General features: G+C 45.3%; 5 protein-coding genes across 6 annotated transcripts; 3 read left to right on the top strand and 2 right to left on the bottom strand.

Moving 5' to 3' along the window:
* Window positions 1–147: 147 nt before the first annotated feature.
* Window positions 148–2311, top strand: DFL_003550 (uncharacterized protein; the record flags this gene model as incomplete). Its single annotated transcript, XM_067632505.1, has 10 exons — window positions 148–239; window positions 370–515; window positions 586–621; window positions 681–812; window positions 872–1547; window positions 1610–1703; window positions 1771–1839; window positions 1900–1969; window positions 2191–2226; window positions 2304–2311. 10 exons carry the CDS (start codon window positions 148–150, stop codon window positions 2309–2311), a joined length of 1359 nt encoding a protein of 452 aa, XP_067490767.1.
* Window positions 2312–3977: 1666 nt separating this feature from the next.
* DFL_003549 (uncharacterized protein) lies at window positions 3978–6812 on the top strand (the record flags this gene model as incomplete). Its single annotated transcript, XM_067632503.1, has 4 exons — window positions 3978–4362; window positions 4418–5012; window positions 5079–5454; window positions 5526–6812. The coding sequence occupies 4 exons, from the start codon at window positions 3978–3980 to the stop codon at window positions 6810–6812; spliced, it is 2643 nt and encodes an 880-aa protein (XP_067490766.1).
* Window positions 6813–8519: 1707 nt separating this feature from the next.
* On the bottom strand, window positions 8520–9494 carry DFL_003548 (uncharacterized protein; the record flags this gene model as incomplete). Its single annotated transcript, XM_067632502.1, has 2 exons — window positions 8520–8953; window positions 9032–9494. 2 exons carry the CDS (start codon window positions 9492–9494, stop codon window positions 8520–8522), a joined length of 897 nt encoding a protein of 298 aa, XP_067490765.1.
* A 3524-nt stretch (window positions 9495–13018) lies between these two features.
* On the top strand, window positions 13019–14134 carry DFL_003547 (uncharacterized protein; the record flags this gene model as incomplete). Of its 2 annotated transcripts, XM_067632501.1 has the most annotated exons (4): window positions 13019–13090; window positions 13180–13264; window positions 13316–13325; window positions 13459–14134. In XM_067632501.1, 4 exons carry the CDS (start codon window positions 13019–13021, stop codon window positions 14132–14134), a joined length of 843 nt encoding a protein of 280 aa, XP_067490764.1. The 2 variants fall into 2 exon arrangements, with proteins under 2 accessions (XP_067490764.1, XP_067490763.1); XM_067632500.1 differs by lacking the exon at window positions 13316–13325 and having other exon boundaries at window positions 13326–14134.
* Window positions 14135–14367: 233 nt separating this feature from the next.
* Window positions 14368–16107, bottom strand: DFL_003546 (uncharacterized protein; the record flags this gene model as incomplete). Its single annotated transcript, XM_067632499.1, has 6 exons — window positions 14368–14451; window positions 14509–15006; window positions 15065–15377; window positions 15432–15505; window positions 15564–15719; window positions 15802–16107. 6 exons carry the CDS (start codon window positions 16105–16107, stop codon window positions 14368–14370), a joined length of 1431 nt encoding a protein of 476 aa, XP_067490762.1.
* Between the last annotated feature and the right edge of the window lie 376 nt (window positions 16108–16483).

Genomic DNA, 16483 nt, shown 5'->3' with positions numbered 1-16483 from the left:
TTAGAAAAAAACTTACTCCCTTCCTTCCAGATCTCCCTGCTAATATCACCAGGTTCCAAGATTTTTCTCACTCGAATCTACCCATCTCATCATCCCTCTATCACCTACCACGATAACATATCACTAAGCTACTAACTAAACTAATCCATGTCTTACGGCGACTACACGCGAGGCTACGGCGGCGGCGGCGGCGGCGGCGGCGGTGGTAACAGTAGCAATGGCGGTGGTTATTCTAACGGGTACTTTCATCTTTTATAAAATTCCTCTTGGCCTCAACCCTTTTTGAAATGCTATTAGAGATATCAGGACTCAAAGGTTCATAGAGGAGACCAGTATTATCCCCCGGCAACTAACTTGGCCTTCCCGTAGATACTACAATTCCAACAACACCTATTCGTCCAGTGGTTACCACGGTCAATCGAATGGCTTTGGCGGCTCTTACTCGAACGGCTATGGTGGTAACTCCGGAGACAAGATGTCCGGAATCGGTGCCAACTTGAAGAAACCACAATGGGGTGAGTTGAGCATGGACAAAAACCTTTCCCTAAATGTTGCTATTCTGACTCCACGTCCCCAAATCTGCAGATCTGGAATCTCTCCCAAAATTCGAAAAATCTTTCTGTATGTGACTCCCAAAACACCTAGAGCGATTAATATTCATCGGCCCTAACTCGGTCTAGATAAACCTTGTGATGCGGTTCAAAAGCGATCGGCAACAGAGGTCGATGCCTACCGGACTCAACGCCAGATGCGCGTTTCCGGTCGCGATGTCCCCAAGCCTGTTCAATCATTTGATGAAGCTGGTTTCCCTGGTACGTTATGTCCGTTCTGACACCCTCATGTATCAACCTCTTGCTTACCTTTCGAAAAGCATACGTGATGAATGAAGTTAAAGCTCAAGGATTCAAGGAGCCTACACCAATTCAGGCACAAGGGTGGCCAATGGCCTTGTCAGGCCGGGATGTGGTTGGCATTGCCGAAACTGGTTCGGGGAAAACTCTTACGTATTGTCTTCCATCAATCGTTCACATAAATGCCCAACCACTGCTCGCACCTGGCGATGGCCCCATCGTCCTCGTCCTCGCCCCTACACGAGAACTGGCTGTCCAAATTCAGCAAGAAGTTACCAAATTCGGAAAGTCTTCCCGTATCCGTAATACCTGCGTCTACGGCGGTGTTCCGAGAGGTCAGCAAATCAGAGAATTGGCCCGCGGTGTAGAAGTCTGCATCGCCACTCCCGGTCGTCTGATTGATATGTTGGAGGCCGGCAAGACCAACCTCCGACGAGTTACATATCTTGTCCTCGATGAAGCCGATAGAATGCTCGACATGGGCTTTGCTCCTCAAATCAACAAGATTGTCAGCCAGATTCGCCCAGACCGTCAGACGCTAATGTGGTCTGCCACCTGGCCAAAGGAAGTCAGACAACTTGCACATGACTACTTGAAGGACTTTATCCAAGTCAATATCGGATCCTTAGAGCTCTCAGCAAACCATCGAATCACTCAGATTGTCGAAGTCGTTTCCGAATTCGAAAAACGTGACAAGTAAGCTCCCGCATCCATCCGCTCAGTTCCAAATTAATACTTACCCACCCATTCAAAAATAGGCTTGTCAAGCATCTAGAGCGAATCATGGATGACAAAGAAACAAAGTGCCTTATATTCGTGGGCACGAAGCGTGCTGCCGATGAGATTACCAGAGTGCGACACCGTACTCGTTACTCATGGATGAGGGGAAACATACGATACTAATATCTCTTCGTTATAGTTTTTACGTCAGGACGGGTTTCCCGCATTAGCTTTGCACGGTGACAAAGCCCAAAATGAACGAGACTGGGTATAACAAAATTACATTGGATATCGCCGTTGTCGATACAAAAAAGCTAACTTTGTATAGGTACTCAATGAATTCAAGAGCGGGAAAAGCCCCATAATGGTTGCGACGGATGTCGCATCTCGCGGGATCGGTATGTTAGGTCTCTGCCCCTTACTTACTCATGTGTGCTACAGTACGGTCCAGCCTTTTCTTCTTTCCGTTTCGAGGGCGCTGGATATCTGCTTTTTAAACCCAACTCTGCTTTCCTATGGCGAGTCGTAGCTCTTTAGTGCTTGCACCTGCTCTCTCTGTGCTATTCCCTCCTACGGCTTTGGAGCAGGCTAAGTCATCCACAACACCCTCGCTTCCTAGTGATTGGAAGATGGTCGGGTCAGGAAATGCAAATCGGTAAGTCGAGGACATTCGCCCTATCATCAAGATAGACGGCGCTTCCTCGGCTAGAGCTAAGGAATGCAACTATACAGCCTTTTAGGTTGAGCTGTTCGCACTCCCGACGGGGTTTAACAGTGATACCGGACGCTACGACCTTGCAAAGGCATCAGGCTATAATTGGACCTCCTGTGCACGCCAGGTGAGTTGCATGTATCCACGTCTCATACTAACTAATGAACGGATGTCCGTAATATAACCCATGTTATCAACGTCGACTACCCAAACAGTAAGTCAAACATCATCACCGCGATCTCGGGAGCATCCAAATCAGATCTATGTGCTAACACAAACCTCGTTAACAGACAGTGAAGTATGTACCGCTAGTTACTTTTGATCCTGCCACTACCTCGTCCAATCTAATATATTTAACAGGATTATGTTCACCGTATCGGCCGTACTGGACGCGCAGGGTAAGGAATCCGGCCTTATACTTTTACTCCCCATCTAATCACAGTTTGAATACAGGCAAAAAGGTACTGCAATCACTTTCTTCACGACCGATAATGCTAAGCAAGCGCGCGACCTGGTTACTGTTCTCAGGTACGTTTCATCCCATCGTATATGTCCATACCTTCATCTAAAATACGATACTTACTTTAATATATAATAGCGAGGCCAAGCAACAAATAGACCCCCGTCTCTCAGATATGGCAAGAGGGCCCGGTTATGGCGGCGGATCATCAAGGGGCCGTTGGGGAGGGCCTCGCGGGGGACGTGGAGGTGCTAAACTCTATCTCCTTCTCTTTAGATATCCATCCAGCTAACCAGTAACACGGAACAGGATTCACTTCGTCAAACACCGCACCCTTAGGCAGCCGCCGCTACTAACCTGAAAGCTAGACCCTAGGCTATCAAGCTAAAAGGTAGTATAAAACGCTTAGAGGCGTGACGTTTACTACTACTAAGCTTTCAGTCGTCTACCTCGGTGCTACGGTTTTTCTTATTCTATAAACTGAAAGCTTCAACATACTAATCCAACCTCGTTTGCTCTGGGGAGACATGCATTTCGATACACGATCCAAACTTGAAGCCAACAATTGCTACAAAATTCCAGCTCAGTTCTTTCGGTGTTTCACAGCCAGAACCTTCTTTCGTGCTTGTCCCCTTTATTCCCAGCTTTAAGATGCGATGCGCAGGTTTTGAATATTCTCCATGTTTTATCAACCCGACTACTTTGTTTTTCGCTTGCGTTTCGGCTTCATAGACTTTCAGCTCATGAGATAGAAAAGGACAATTAAAATGTATTATGTGGTGTTTGCCCTAGTTTTAATACCTCCAAAGTATGCAGACGTAGTCTTTTCCTGAAGCAGATACCCGCCTCACCTATGGTAACTACAAAGGCCATGGTACTTTAAACAAGGACAGCCAGTACTAAGTAAGTGACCCATCAAGTCCCGGTGTATAAGGAGTAGCATTGAAGGTGGCTTTTGAGTCCCTCGCAAGGCTGGTTCCAGACAACGGTCGACTGTGTGTTGTGGTGGTGGTTTCTCAACATTTTGCTTTTTTTAGAAATCGTTGTTAATTTTTTTTTTTAAGACCTGACACCCCACACACAAATAGACACAGAAAAAAAGACACAAGCGTCTTTCTTCTGGGTCCCATCATCAACGGTGCACCAATACACAACCCATCAACAACCCTATAGATCTACATTCCCAAGCCATACCTCTCAGAAACTCGGGCAGTATCTACACCGTTCGCCCATGATGGCTACTTCAAGGTTCTTTCATGGTGGGCTAGGCGATAGTGAGTCCAGCTCCTCTGAGGAAGATTATTCCGAAGAGGAAGAAGAACTCGAGGAAGATGCCCAGGCCGAAGATGAATCTGATGAATCTGAAAGTACTGAGGATGATGATGGCGATGATTCGGACGACGATGACGATGGCGAATTGGAGGATGGAAATGCTGGAGAAAGCCAGAATAAAAGGAATCTCTTCACGAGAGATGTAGTCGATGAAGATGATAGTGATGAGGACGGGCTACGCAGAATCGTCAAAAACAAGAAAGACAAACGCTTCGAGGAAATCGAAACCTCCATTCGATTGATCGAAAATGCTGAAAAAATCAACGACTGGTTTGTGATTTCGCAAGGTAATCCGCTATTTTCAGAATACCTATCCACTTACCAATACTAATCGCAAAATAGAGTTCGACAAGCTCAACAAACTCGTTACTAAGGCAGGGCATGGCGACGTTGTGCCAAAGCCTTACATCAAAGCAGTCGCCGACCTTGAGGATTTCATGAACGAGACGCTCGTGAAAGAGAAGACTGCTCCCAAAAAGATGAATGCCACAAATGCCAAAGCTCTCAATTCCATCAAGCAGCGTCTCAAGAGAAATAACCGACAGTACGAGCAAGAGATTTCACAGTATCGAGCCGATAAAGAAAATTATCTCCTCGAGCCTGAAATAGAAGATATCCCCGCGCCACAAAAGCCCACGTTTGAAAGAGCTGAGCCGGAAAGTGTAGATGACGATTCTGGAGCATACTCAATCGTCACTCGCGGTGGAAAAGCAGTCCAACTTACTAAAGAATCCATCTTCAAACATCTCAAAGTCATTATCGAAGCTCGTGGGAAAAAGAATACCGACAGAACCGAGCAAATTCGTACAATGGAGAAGCTCCTCGAGCTTGCTCAAACCCCTTATCAAAAAATTCGTGTCCTTGTAGCTCTTATATCCACCCGATATGACCTGTCATTCGGAGTCCTCTCATACATGGCAACCGACCAGTGGAAGGCGTACGTTTAAATAGGATCGACCCCTTTATTACTCAAACTAACCCTTCTTTCTTTCTTTTCTTTTAGAGCGGAGATCGAATTAAACAATCTCCTACAAGTCCTGGAAGAGAACCCTTCTTGGGTAATCGTCGAGAACGGGGACGAATGGGATGACGATGAAAAGGCACCCCCAACACCAGCACCAGGCGAAATTTTCAAGATTTCCGGAAGCATCATATCTTTTGTCGACCGGCTCGATGATGAACTCACCAAATCTCTCCAGAACATCGATCCACATACCACTGAATACGTAGAACGCTTGGGGGATGAGGCCGCCTTGTACAAAATTATTGTCCGTAGTCAGATGTACTTTGAGCGTCTCTCTGGCAATAAAAAGGCAAGTAGTATCGGCGACAACTTGAACAGGACAGTCATGAGACGCGTTGAGCATTTGTATTACAAGGTCGGTTCATTCCCACACGTTAGCTTACGCTCAAACAATGAATATCTCGAGGAATCTAACAGCCAGTGTAGCCTTTGGCCGTAATCGAAACAATTGAGGAGGCTTCCTACACACTACTCACATCAGAATCCTCGTCTGACGTCCTTCGTTCAGACCTCCGAAAGGAAAACCCAGCTACTATCGTCCAGAGCCTTTGCTCTCACCTATATAAAAACGATTCAACGATATTACGAACCCGTGCCATGCTCTGCCATATTTACCACCTCGCTCTTCGCGAGAATTTTTACAAGTCTCGTGATATGTTCCTAATGTCACACTTGCAAGAAAACATACACAACGCTGATATCACCACTCAAATACTCTACAACCGAACACTGGTTCAAGTCGGTCTCTGTGCATTCAGGAACAGTCTTATATCTGAAGCACAATCTTGTCTCCAAGAAATACTTGGTTCCGGCAGAGTAAAGGAGCATTTAGCCCAGGGAGTCGGGCCACAGAGCCGATACTCTACTATCACACCGGAACAAGAGCGGTTAGAGAAACAGCGACAACTACCCTTCCACATGCATATCAACCTAGAACTTTTGGAGGCAGCATATCTTACATGTTCTATGCTATTAGAGATTCCTGCTATGGCGGCAGCTGGGTCCTCTCCAGATATGAGGAAGAAGGTTATCAGCAAAACATTTCGGCGAATGCTGGAGTTTCACGAGAGAAATGTATTCCCAGGCCCCCCGGAAAATACAAGAGACCATGTCTTCCAAGCTGCGAACGCCCTGGCCGCTGGTGATTGGAAAAAGAGCTGTGATTTGATCCAAGCAATCAAAATCTGGGATCTGCTTCCTAATTCAGAATCCCTCAAACAAATGCTTTCCGTTCGGATACAAGAAGAAGGTCTACGAACATACATCTTCACCTACGCACCCTTTTACGACGTCCTGTCCCTGACAAGGCTCTCGGAGATGTTCGACCTTGAGGAGCGAAAAGTTGCCGCTCTTGTAAGTAAAATGATCGCTCACGATGAAATAGCTGCTGCCCTAGACCAGATCAACAAGACGCTCGTTTTCCGAAAGGGCGTCGAGGTTTCGAGGCTGCAGACTCTCGCCTTAGCGCTTAGCGATAAAGCTAGCGGCCTAATCGAGCTCAACGAGCGTGTCTTTGAACAGAAGGCCCAAAGCGGGGCAGTCGGGGGCCTGCAGGAGAATACTACGAGGCCCGGCGGTGGGGGAAGAGGTGGTAAGCCTCGGGGAGAGTTTTCTGGAAATTCTGGAGGAGGTAACAGAGGAAGGGGTGGCGGCAGAGGCAGGGGTGGTAGAAACGTCCAGTTCGCAGGGGAGCGCTCTACAACCAAATCGTGAAATACTACCTCAAAGCTTGGAATGTTATATTGTTGAAACCCAAATAAGCCTCAGAGGTTTGTTTTCAAAATATGCTGACCGTATGTATGTACTCGATCAAGAGAGCCGAGGCTTTGGCATCATTACTTTTTTCTAATGAATACTTTTTTTTTTTTATATATATATCGACGTCTTGCTTCGAAATGATACTGTGAAGTTGATAATTATTTCTTAACAAGCTACTCGAGGACTTACCTTTTCAAATGAAAGACTTGAGATAAAAGTCCGGTGTCATTCAAAAAATGTTTGGGGGAACCAGCCTGATCCAGCCTAGGCCTCATGTGGCAATAGCCTGGTTGTTTTCTCTTCTGCTCGGCGTCTATCGAATGTAAAAGTCCTAGATAATCAGAGTTCTAGCTGCTCCTAAAAAAAAAATGGCCCCACAGAAGTAATAGGTTTGAACGACCTGGGTAAGCGTACCAGGCTTTGCCAATACATTCTAGTCTCTGCAGGCGAAATTCCAATGCAATAGCTCGCACAGATAAGTTTGGGGGTTTCTGCAAGGAACATGCCTAAGTGTTTTTTTTTTAGCTCAGCCCGAGTGTTTGGTACCGTAAGTAGCGTCTTATCGGCAGACATAACCGATGAAGTGAAGACTTGGAGAGTTAAGGGCGTTTGTTTCACACGTGAGCATATCATTATTGATAGGTTCGCCTAAAACACCAATGCGCATAATAAGAGGTTCCAGAATGGCGGAACAGTTCCAAAAGATATGGAAGGACAGCCTATTTTTTCTTTTCTTTTCTAGTTCTATAGCAGATAGTCTCATCACCTGACAAATAAGATATCCTGTTACTACTTTCCGCCGACAACACCGGAAAAAAAAAAAAAAAAAAAAAAAAAAAAAAAAAAAAGTCTGTTATGAAAAAGAACTTTCTCGCGCCTTTTGATTAATTTGATTGTAAGGTACCTAAGTACGGATAATGTTTTTTCTGTCGATCGCACCTATGTAAATCAGACGTACCAACAGAACTGCCGAAATGCAAAGATGAGGATGGGGGTGTGCGAGGTAGAGACAGGATTGAATAAAACACTGGGGAGGAGAAGCGACAGTGGCAGTGAGAGAACCGAAACAAAATGACACATCGCCCAGTATCGTAAATGATGATGATGAAGATGATGATGTATGTAATAATAAGGAAAGCACAGGGGCAATAGACAAAATGAAAATTGAAAATGAAATAAAATCAAGTAATCATACAGCCACCAAACTCGCCTTAAAAGATGCACACAACCTACCCGCTCTAAGTTTGGGAGATAGGAAATGAAGATCAAGTTAAAAAAAAAAAAAAAAAAGTGAAGGAAAAGGTGAAAGAGAACGAGAAAAACGAGAAGAGGAAAACTGGACAAACTGGAAAGAAGTGAAATGAAATGGCTATGCAAAGGGAGATACAATATTTGCATCACCCGAAGAGCGTCGTATGCTCGTAATATATTACAGCGAAACAGACGTAAAAGAAACCGCCTGTACCAATGCCAAAAGCCCAGCAATTTGCGAAAGAAGGGATGGCGGATGTGTATATCGGCGTCCCACCGTGCCCATCTCAGCCTATTAAATTAGGAAGAGGAGGCCTATAAACACAACTGAAGGACCTGTCGTCATTACCAGTCTCCCGTATATCAAGCTTTTCTCTCAATGACAACCCGGGACCAAATATCATAACATAACTACGTGTGAGTATATGACGCATTTGGCACATCTGGGTCGGCATCGGCATCGGCATCGGGTTCCTCGGCTCCAGGAGGCTGTCTTGGTTGGTATAGGTGATGGCTCGGGGTGTGCCCGTAAGCGCCATGGGGGTATGCGCCATACATGTTGGCGGTAGGAGGGTTGAAACGCTGGAGTTGCTCCAGGCTCCCGGCCGCCTGTTGTGCATAGTGGTGCATACCTGGTTGCATTGGAGGCTGCGAGTATCCAGGGGGTGGGAGTTGACGTTGTTGTGGGACGTTGTTATATTGGCCTGATGCCGTTGGCGTATTGTTGTCCATAGATGACAAGCCGTCTAATTGGCGTTGTTGACGTGCTTGTTCTTCCTCCTGTTTCTTAGCTGCCTCCTCCTCCTTTTTTCTCTGTTTCCATTCCTTCCTAATTTCCTTGAATTCTGGACCGTTTCGAAGCCATGTTAGCAAATTAATGGTTAAATACTGTAGCACGTACGAAGAAAGGAAATCTCGATTACCTTCCGGCGTCCTCTTGACCCCGTGGGATTGCATCGTTACATGGGCGTTGAGATGGTTCAATGTTCCGTAAGCCTTTTCGCAGCCGTTCCAACCGCATTTATACATTCTTTCTATTTCCTCATATCGCCGTCTCGGACGTTTGTGCTGTTGTGCCCCAGGAATCGGGACGAATGAATACACTTGTTGTTGTTGGGCTAACGGGTGCTGTTGGTCTTGAGAAAGACGTTTTCGACGTGACTTATCGGTTATTCGTGGTGTGGCAGTCGTCGGTGATGATTGATTAGAGACCGACGCGGTGGGTGAGGTGTACTGTTGGGGAACGGAAGGATGATATTGACCCCATTCTGGTCGCCAGCCTGTGTTCTGGGGGGGGTATCCAGCTTGCGAGATATCGTGACCTGGTTGGGGTGGATAAGGCGAGTATTGTGAGCCTTGTGTGTATGGGGGACTGGAGGCTGCCATTCTACACAGATCTGTATTCCAGTTTTCCGGGTGAAATGATTGTTAGTTGCTGATAGCACGCCTGAGGTTTAACCAAGGAGAAGGGTTTGGGGGAAAGTCCAGAAAAAGGAAAGAAAGAACAAAAATGGCAAAAAAAAAAAATTTTGTATAAAAAGTACTTGTATGTAATGAAAAAAAAAAAAAAAAAAAAAAAAACACCGGCTAAACCAATCCTTTCCGCGAGTTAATTGAAAAGCAAATATACATATTAAAAATAATAATAGTAGTAGTAGTAAAGGTTAAAGAAAAGGGGGATGAGAATCAAAGTAAAAGATAAAATACCTTCTTTTTTTTCTTTCTATGTGAATGAATGAATGATATCAAACTTCAGTGATATCAAAAAAAAAGTATTGAAATGATTCTTCAGGTAAGAAGGGAAAAGCGAAATAACCGAAGCAAGGCAAATGAGGAAAGGTGAGGGAAACAAACAGTAGAATCCGGTAAATCTTGTCTGGAAAATGGTGTGGGTGATCGGGCGTGGAGGATGTTAGACAATGGGATCTGGGAAGAGGTGTGAGAAGGGTAAGGTCGGAGCAGGAGATGCAAGTAATCGAGGTAGCCCGATCCTCACCGCTAAACGATATAGTAAAATGTTCTCGAAAGTCAAAGAGTAGGAAAGTTCGAGGGAATAGAAAGCTAGGCGGCTTGCTAGGGGGAAAATGGAAGGGAGGAAAAAAAAAAAAAAAGTATGTTGGAATCGGCGGAATCTTTCAAGCCAAGAAGAAAAGCGGACTAAGAAGCTGCATAACAAGAAGCAGATGAGGAGAGGCAAGGAGGAAGCAAGATGTATGTATGTACGTATGATGTATGTAGGTATGTAAGGTAGGTAAGTAAGTAAATAAGTAAGCAGGTACTTAGTTTGATGAGAAGAGCAAAGCGGAGAGAGGAGGTCAAGTCAAGTAAAGTAAGTAAGTACCTAAAAATGAAGCTAAGACTGAACAATTAGCTGCTTTGTGCTCCCACGGTCTGCTCCCTTACAGACACGACCCACGACACGATCCCAGACCATGATTGATACGCACAACAGACGCCCGGACAATGGGAATGCAAGTTGGATGGTAGTATAATGCGCCAGCAGGCAGGCAGGCAATTAAAGCAAGTAAGCGGTAGTCTGTACGTTACCTTGAAAATAGTAATAAAATGGCAAATATCCTGACAGATAGCGTAGGGTTCTGGATGGAAAAGAAGCGAGCGAGCAGTAGCTCGAAGATAAATAATTTAGCACGACTAAAGTGCCGTGCCGACCTCTCCAAAAAAAGACGGATATCGGGTCAGGATTATGTGAATGAAGAGCATTTGCTTTTTTGCCCTCTTTCGAATATTTACTTCTTCCTTTGAGATCCTGGTCGGACCCAGATGCAGACAGACACACGCACGCACGCACACACACAAACACACAGAGAGACATATCTCACATACACATAAGTACTTGAGTACTTTGTATGTATGGACATCTAGACATGGACACATGCTTTACCTATGGTTCTCCAGCATACCCTATAATGCTGCTGGGTGGTTTTGTGTCCATGTCTGTGTCCGTCATATCTTTTTTCTTTTCTTTTTTTTTTCCCCAATCCGGCAAGTTCTTCTCTACTGCGTCGAGCACAGTAGTTGCAACGGAAATAATATATATATGTAGGTAAATATATACCTACGTCTGGGGCATCGTCACGATAGAACCCCTACATGCTACTACGTAGGTAAGCTTTTACATATTCACCCCCGGTTCCCACCATACTATATACTTACTTAAGTACTTACTGACATAACTCTACTTTTGTTTAAAAAAAAAAAATTTAAAAAAAAAATCTAAAAAATTTTTGCTTTTCCCTTCTCGCTATCGCAAGCGGATAACAATCACCCAAGCGCTCCAGCTCTTCCGCATCAAACTACAACTATGTCTATGTCAGTCTATAAGTAGATACTTAGGTAAGTCGGTATGCACTATAAAAAATCTCAAGAATACTTAAGTACAGCAAGTAATTAAGGTAAGTGGGTACTTGCATACTATGTAAGTAAGGCAAGTAATTACATGCTTAATTGACCGACAAACCTTTTCGGGGGGGGGGTGTTTCCACTCCTTCAGCCATCCCTGTGGAGGAATCCGGTCAATACAAATTCACAAAAAGCAGAGCGAGTCCGGAGATATCCTCAGTGAGATCCGGACTTGGGAAATGACCCGAAAAACAAGAAAGAGGCCGCATTTATCTCTCCTCTCCTGTCTTCTCTACACGTGAGCACCAATTGCTTCCACATTTTTTTTTCTTCATTCAGAGCCACACACGTAAACACGCACATGGGTTGAAGGGTGATTATAAGCAGCTGCTGAATTCCTCCAGCCATCTGTTTTGAATCAACGTTGCCACTGATATCTGTATCCGGCCTTGGCCACGATATGAGTATTTTCTTCTTCGTCTCTCGTTACCAGTCCACTGATCGCTCGCTGCCATTGGACCGAAGTCTGCGCTAGTGCGTTGTCGGAACTGCTCGAATTGCATGGCAAGACTGACGGCCGTGAAAGTATGGAACATGGAGCTGCAGACATCCTCGAGCCAATTCAATCCCATTCTCTCAAACCTTGGCAGTTGGCTCTCGGAGTCCTCCAGCTCCCTAAACCAACATTAGGCCTCCTTCGTTGGTAAAATCAATCCCAATGACGCTGATGCTCTTGGAAGGTCAAAGTGCCGGCTCCTCTCCCTTATCTACCGATTCTTCAAAAGTACGGAGTACCTGTCTTAGTAAATATTCTGAGGAATTCAGGATTTGTTTGCATGTGGCCACCTTTTTCCTTCGCTTTCTTCGGTCACCGGAACCGGCAAAGTGCCCAGGGCTCTTCAATCAGCCAGCTAAGCACTTATTAGCTATTCCCGGAAGATATCGAGGCTAAGTGGCGAGCTGAGCTCTTCCCGTTTCTGTTCTTCATCGCCCCACTGTGAACTCTCTGCAACTCTGAACTTCCACATCCACCTCCACCTACATGTGTACTTACTTTGCGATTGTTTTGCATTTGCATTGACCAATTCCCACACATTCTGAGGCAAATCTCCACGTCTGCTTGGTCATTCATTTTTTTTTTTTTTTTTTTTTTTGTCCCGCCATAGTGCAGTTACCTCATCGGTATAATAAAATAAAAATAAAAATATGCAAGGTAAATTTGTTTATGTATTGTATGTCAGAGGTTAGAAGGGGAGGTATACATGTGGGTAAAGAAGTAGCTGGTATTCATTCACCAGACTCCACTATCCCGAGGCTAGAACTTTGTGGCCAGAACATTCGAATCTCCGTGAAACCATCCGAGTTTACCAAGACGTCTTGCCTCGGATTTAATACCTTCGCGCACTCGAGCTCGAGTATTCTATAGCTCTACGTGTGCGTATATTGATCTCATCGTCACCTTCGTTGCCATCACCATTTGAGAGACCCAAAGCTTTTCCAGTCGTTGGTTCTGGGTTTTGACTAAGTTCCAAACAAGTCGCAACTGGAAAATGTGCATTCTGCTTTGGACAACCGCATGTGCCAATAAGGGTTACCCTTTGATACTTCTCTCCAATCGAGACGTGTGTATCTCCATATCCCAAGTTTATTTACTGCCACTTCCTGACTTGTAAATTTTTTAATTTTTAATTTTTTTTGGGTTTTACTCTAGGAGTTCTTGCAGCGCCCTACCCAGACCGCCGGCCCTTGGGATAAGGATACATATGGAGGGCGAGACCTAGCCCGCCCCGAGAACGGTAAGACTGAGCCCTCAAATTAACCCAATTTTCAAGAGCTTACACTTTTAGATGCCATCAGGTACCTGGCTCGGGATCACCCGATGTGGTCGGTTCGCTGGACTTACCAATATTCGAGAGACAACCTCGATTGCGGCCGAGGGAACCGCTAGCAGAGGGGCCGTTGTTTCGTCTTTTCTAACCTCTTCGGACAGCACTTGCTACTCATGGACGGGATTGGGGACTCAGGACTCCGATCCTAGTCTAGATATCGATCAAGTTGGAGGTTTCTCAATGCTATGTGGTCAATTCTCTCGGGATCATCAAAACCGTGTCCAGATTGATAGCTTTGGGGTCATTTCCAATCGGGCGGAGGGGCAAATACACGGAAAGAAGCACGATATCATAGACCCCACGGAACCGGGGACGTATGGACTCAGTAACTCCGCTTTCACAAACCCATGGCCTAAGGTGCTCAATGGTAAACGGCTTCTTGACGAGCTCGTCGAAGATATACAAAATGATAGGCTCACCGATCGCGAGATATCACAGAAAGGTATCGAAATTCTCACATCCGATTCGGTGAGTGAGGACGAAGCTTGGAAGGATAGGAACAACAGATTGGAGCTTTTAAAACAATCAGTTTTCATACCCATGTTCGAGACCCGCAACTTGATCGGGTCCAGCGAGACAAGAACTACCACAGGGCAAGATCAAGACCAAGCGCTGTCAGGACTCTATAACCTCTATGGAACCCAGAAACAAACCGTTATCATCGTTCATGAGTCAGGTGCCGTGAGATACACGGAAAAAACACTCTACGATTGGCTTCAAGGGACCACCGATGCGGCCAATGACACAGTAGATATTATTTTTGATCTTGATCTTTGAGCACAGCTCAAATTTTCTGTGCGTATGTACAAATCTTAAAGATGGAATGGTACCACAAGCAAACCGGTTTTGAGGAAGCTAGGTGCATTGTAGGAGAAAACACAACCTTCCTGCGCCATGTAAAAAGCTCTCAGCCTCAAGCTCAGGGACCCGTGAACCCCAGATTTCAGGGTCCTACATACACGTGTGCATAGTGCTAAAATGGAGACCGATTTAGCAAGTAAAACGCAGTCTTAAGCATATGATCGGGTAAGATTTCTCAGATACCAATCCACGAGCTTCCGCCCGACCTTGGCTTCCGAAATGTGTATCAGATCCTATATTGATTATTTGTCAATAACTATCTTGAGAGCTCGAATAGAGAAGGATATCACCTTTTGAAGGGCATAATCAAGATCGGATGTATTGATAACCTCCCCACTCAGTAGCCCACCCTCTGTCCATTTGCACTGCCGAGACTTTTGTTTAAAAATCAGGAGTTTGGTGCGTAGATCATCCGGGTCGGTTTCCAGGAAAGAGGCAAGTTTGTGGAGATCCATGCTAGTATAGAGCTTCAGATAGCTCCGGAGAATGGGAGCCATCATGTTATTCTTAACATCAAACATAAAAACTTGTAGATGATGCTGCATAGGGTCGATGTTGTTTGCCGGATTGTCGAAGTCTGGGGGTATGGGCGATATGAATTTCGGTGCAGACGCCTGGAAAAGTTCCTCGAAGACAGCGAGACTCTCTTCTCCACCACGTTGAAGCTTTTGGAATTGATCGGCATATTTTTCGCGTAGTGTCGAATGAATAGTGTCATCGAGACGAGTAGGGCAGAGTGCCACGCAAATAGCCAGCAAGGCATACATTTGGTCCATGGTTTTCGAGATCTAAGACATAGGTCAGCGTGTCTGTTAACCAAAATATTGGGTCAAACCGAGAACTTACCGAGTCAAACTGCCCACCCTTGTTATGCAAGTTTTTTGTGCGCGTTACGTAGAGTAGAATATGGGAGAAAGCCTTAATGGCGTCAGAGTATCTTCCCATCATCATATAGCAAAAGCCGACATAATAATATGTAGTGAAATGGGCACCCATCACCCTGGCGAACACAGCTTTCTTGTTGAGTTCTATATCATCAAGAGTCTTAAGGGCGAGGGTAAAGTCGCCCAATAGACAGTGGACTCTTAGCAGCCCAATAATACTGAAATAGCCTAACATGCGATAGAGAGGACGGGAGCCATATTCTCCTGCAACAGTGCTATTTAACATGTTTCAGCTTGAGTCTCTCAAAGAACGGAAGGGCTATTCTCACTTTGGGTCTTCCCCCCGCTTGATAGCCGCGAGTTGTTCGTTCATTTGGGATCGCTGGATCAAGGAATATAGTATCTGTTAAAATACAGGGGTAATTAGCATAAGCCCAATGTTAAAGGAACGGTGATATTACATTTAGGACACTATAGCACCCCCAGATTTGTTGGTTCTCTCGGAGTGATGCTATTTCTTCTTGGTTTTGCCCTTTCTTGGCCAGCCGGTTCCGATAGGCACAGAAGGTGTTGAATTGGTAGATGAATTCATCGATAACATCCCAGGCCCAGTAGTACTATGAGGAGTTAGCTAAATGTGCGATCAGGAGCAAAAACCTCCCCTCCATGGTTGTCATAGCTGCGAATTGCGGCACGTACTGTGGGAAGGTCAAGTTCCACCGGGCCGTTAGAGTTCAGAATGTAGTGAAACAAACTGCAGTAATTGTCGTATGATGCGTACCGTGCCTCGAGTGAGGCTTGGTATTCGAGTGGGGTCGCGGCGGCTTGTAACCTGCTCTGGAGGTCATCCTCCCGGGATTGTAGAGTTTGAAGTGTTTGCGATGGGTCTTCATCATCGTTTTGGATTGCCTCAACAATTGAGGCAGCTAGGATGCCTTCGTCATCGAAATCGTCGTCTTCGTGGGTACCATTCTGGTACTGAGTCTGTCCCGCAAGCATGCTCATCGTATGCGACTATGAGGGAGAGTTACTAGTTATTGGTGAACAGTCATGCAAGTACCGTTATGGAATCTGCGATCCTCGGTCCTTGTCCAATGGGACTATAGTGTCCAGAGTTGAGAGCTCGATAAGAGTGCTGCAAAGAATGGGAAAATGAGAGTTCCCTATGTGCTTGGTGGTGTTGTGGTTGTTGTGGGATAGGTATTTGGTTGAAAAAAATACCCAGGTCAGAAAAAAGAAAATAGGGAATGGGAAGGATAGCCCTGTAGGTCACGTGAGCGTCGACTCCAAACAGAAATGTTCGATTTGTAACGTCCAACAACACGTAACAACATCAATTACCAATTCCACCATCTTCAATGCCCAACGAATACTAATTCAA

This window comes from Arthrobotrys flagrans (assembly GCF_004000055.1).
Source record: "Arthrobotrys flagrans strain CBS H-5679 chromosome Unknown unitig_0, whole genome shotgun sequence".
In the NCBI taxonomy this organism is placed as follows: Eukaryota; Fungi; Ascomycota; class Orbiliomycetes; order Orbiliales; family Orbiliaceae; genus Arthrobotrys; species Arthrobotrys flagrans.
This window is presented reverse-complemented; position numbering and strand designations above follow the sequence as displayed.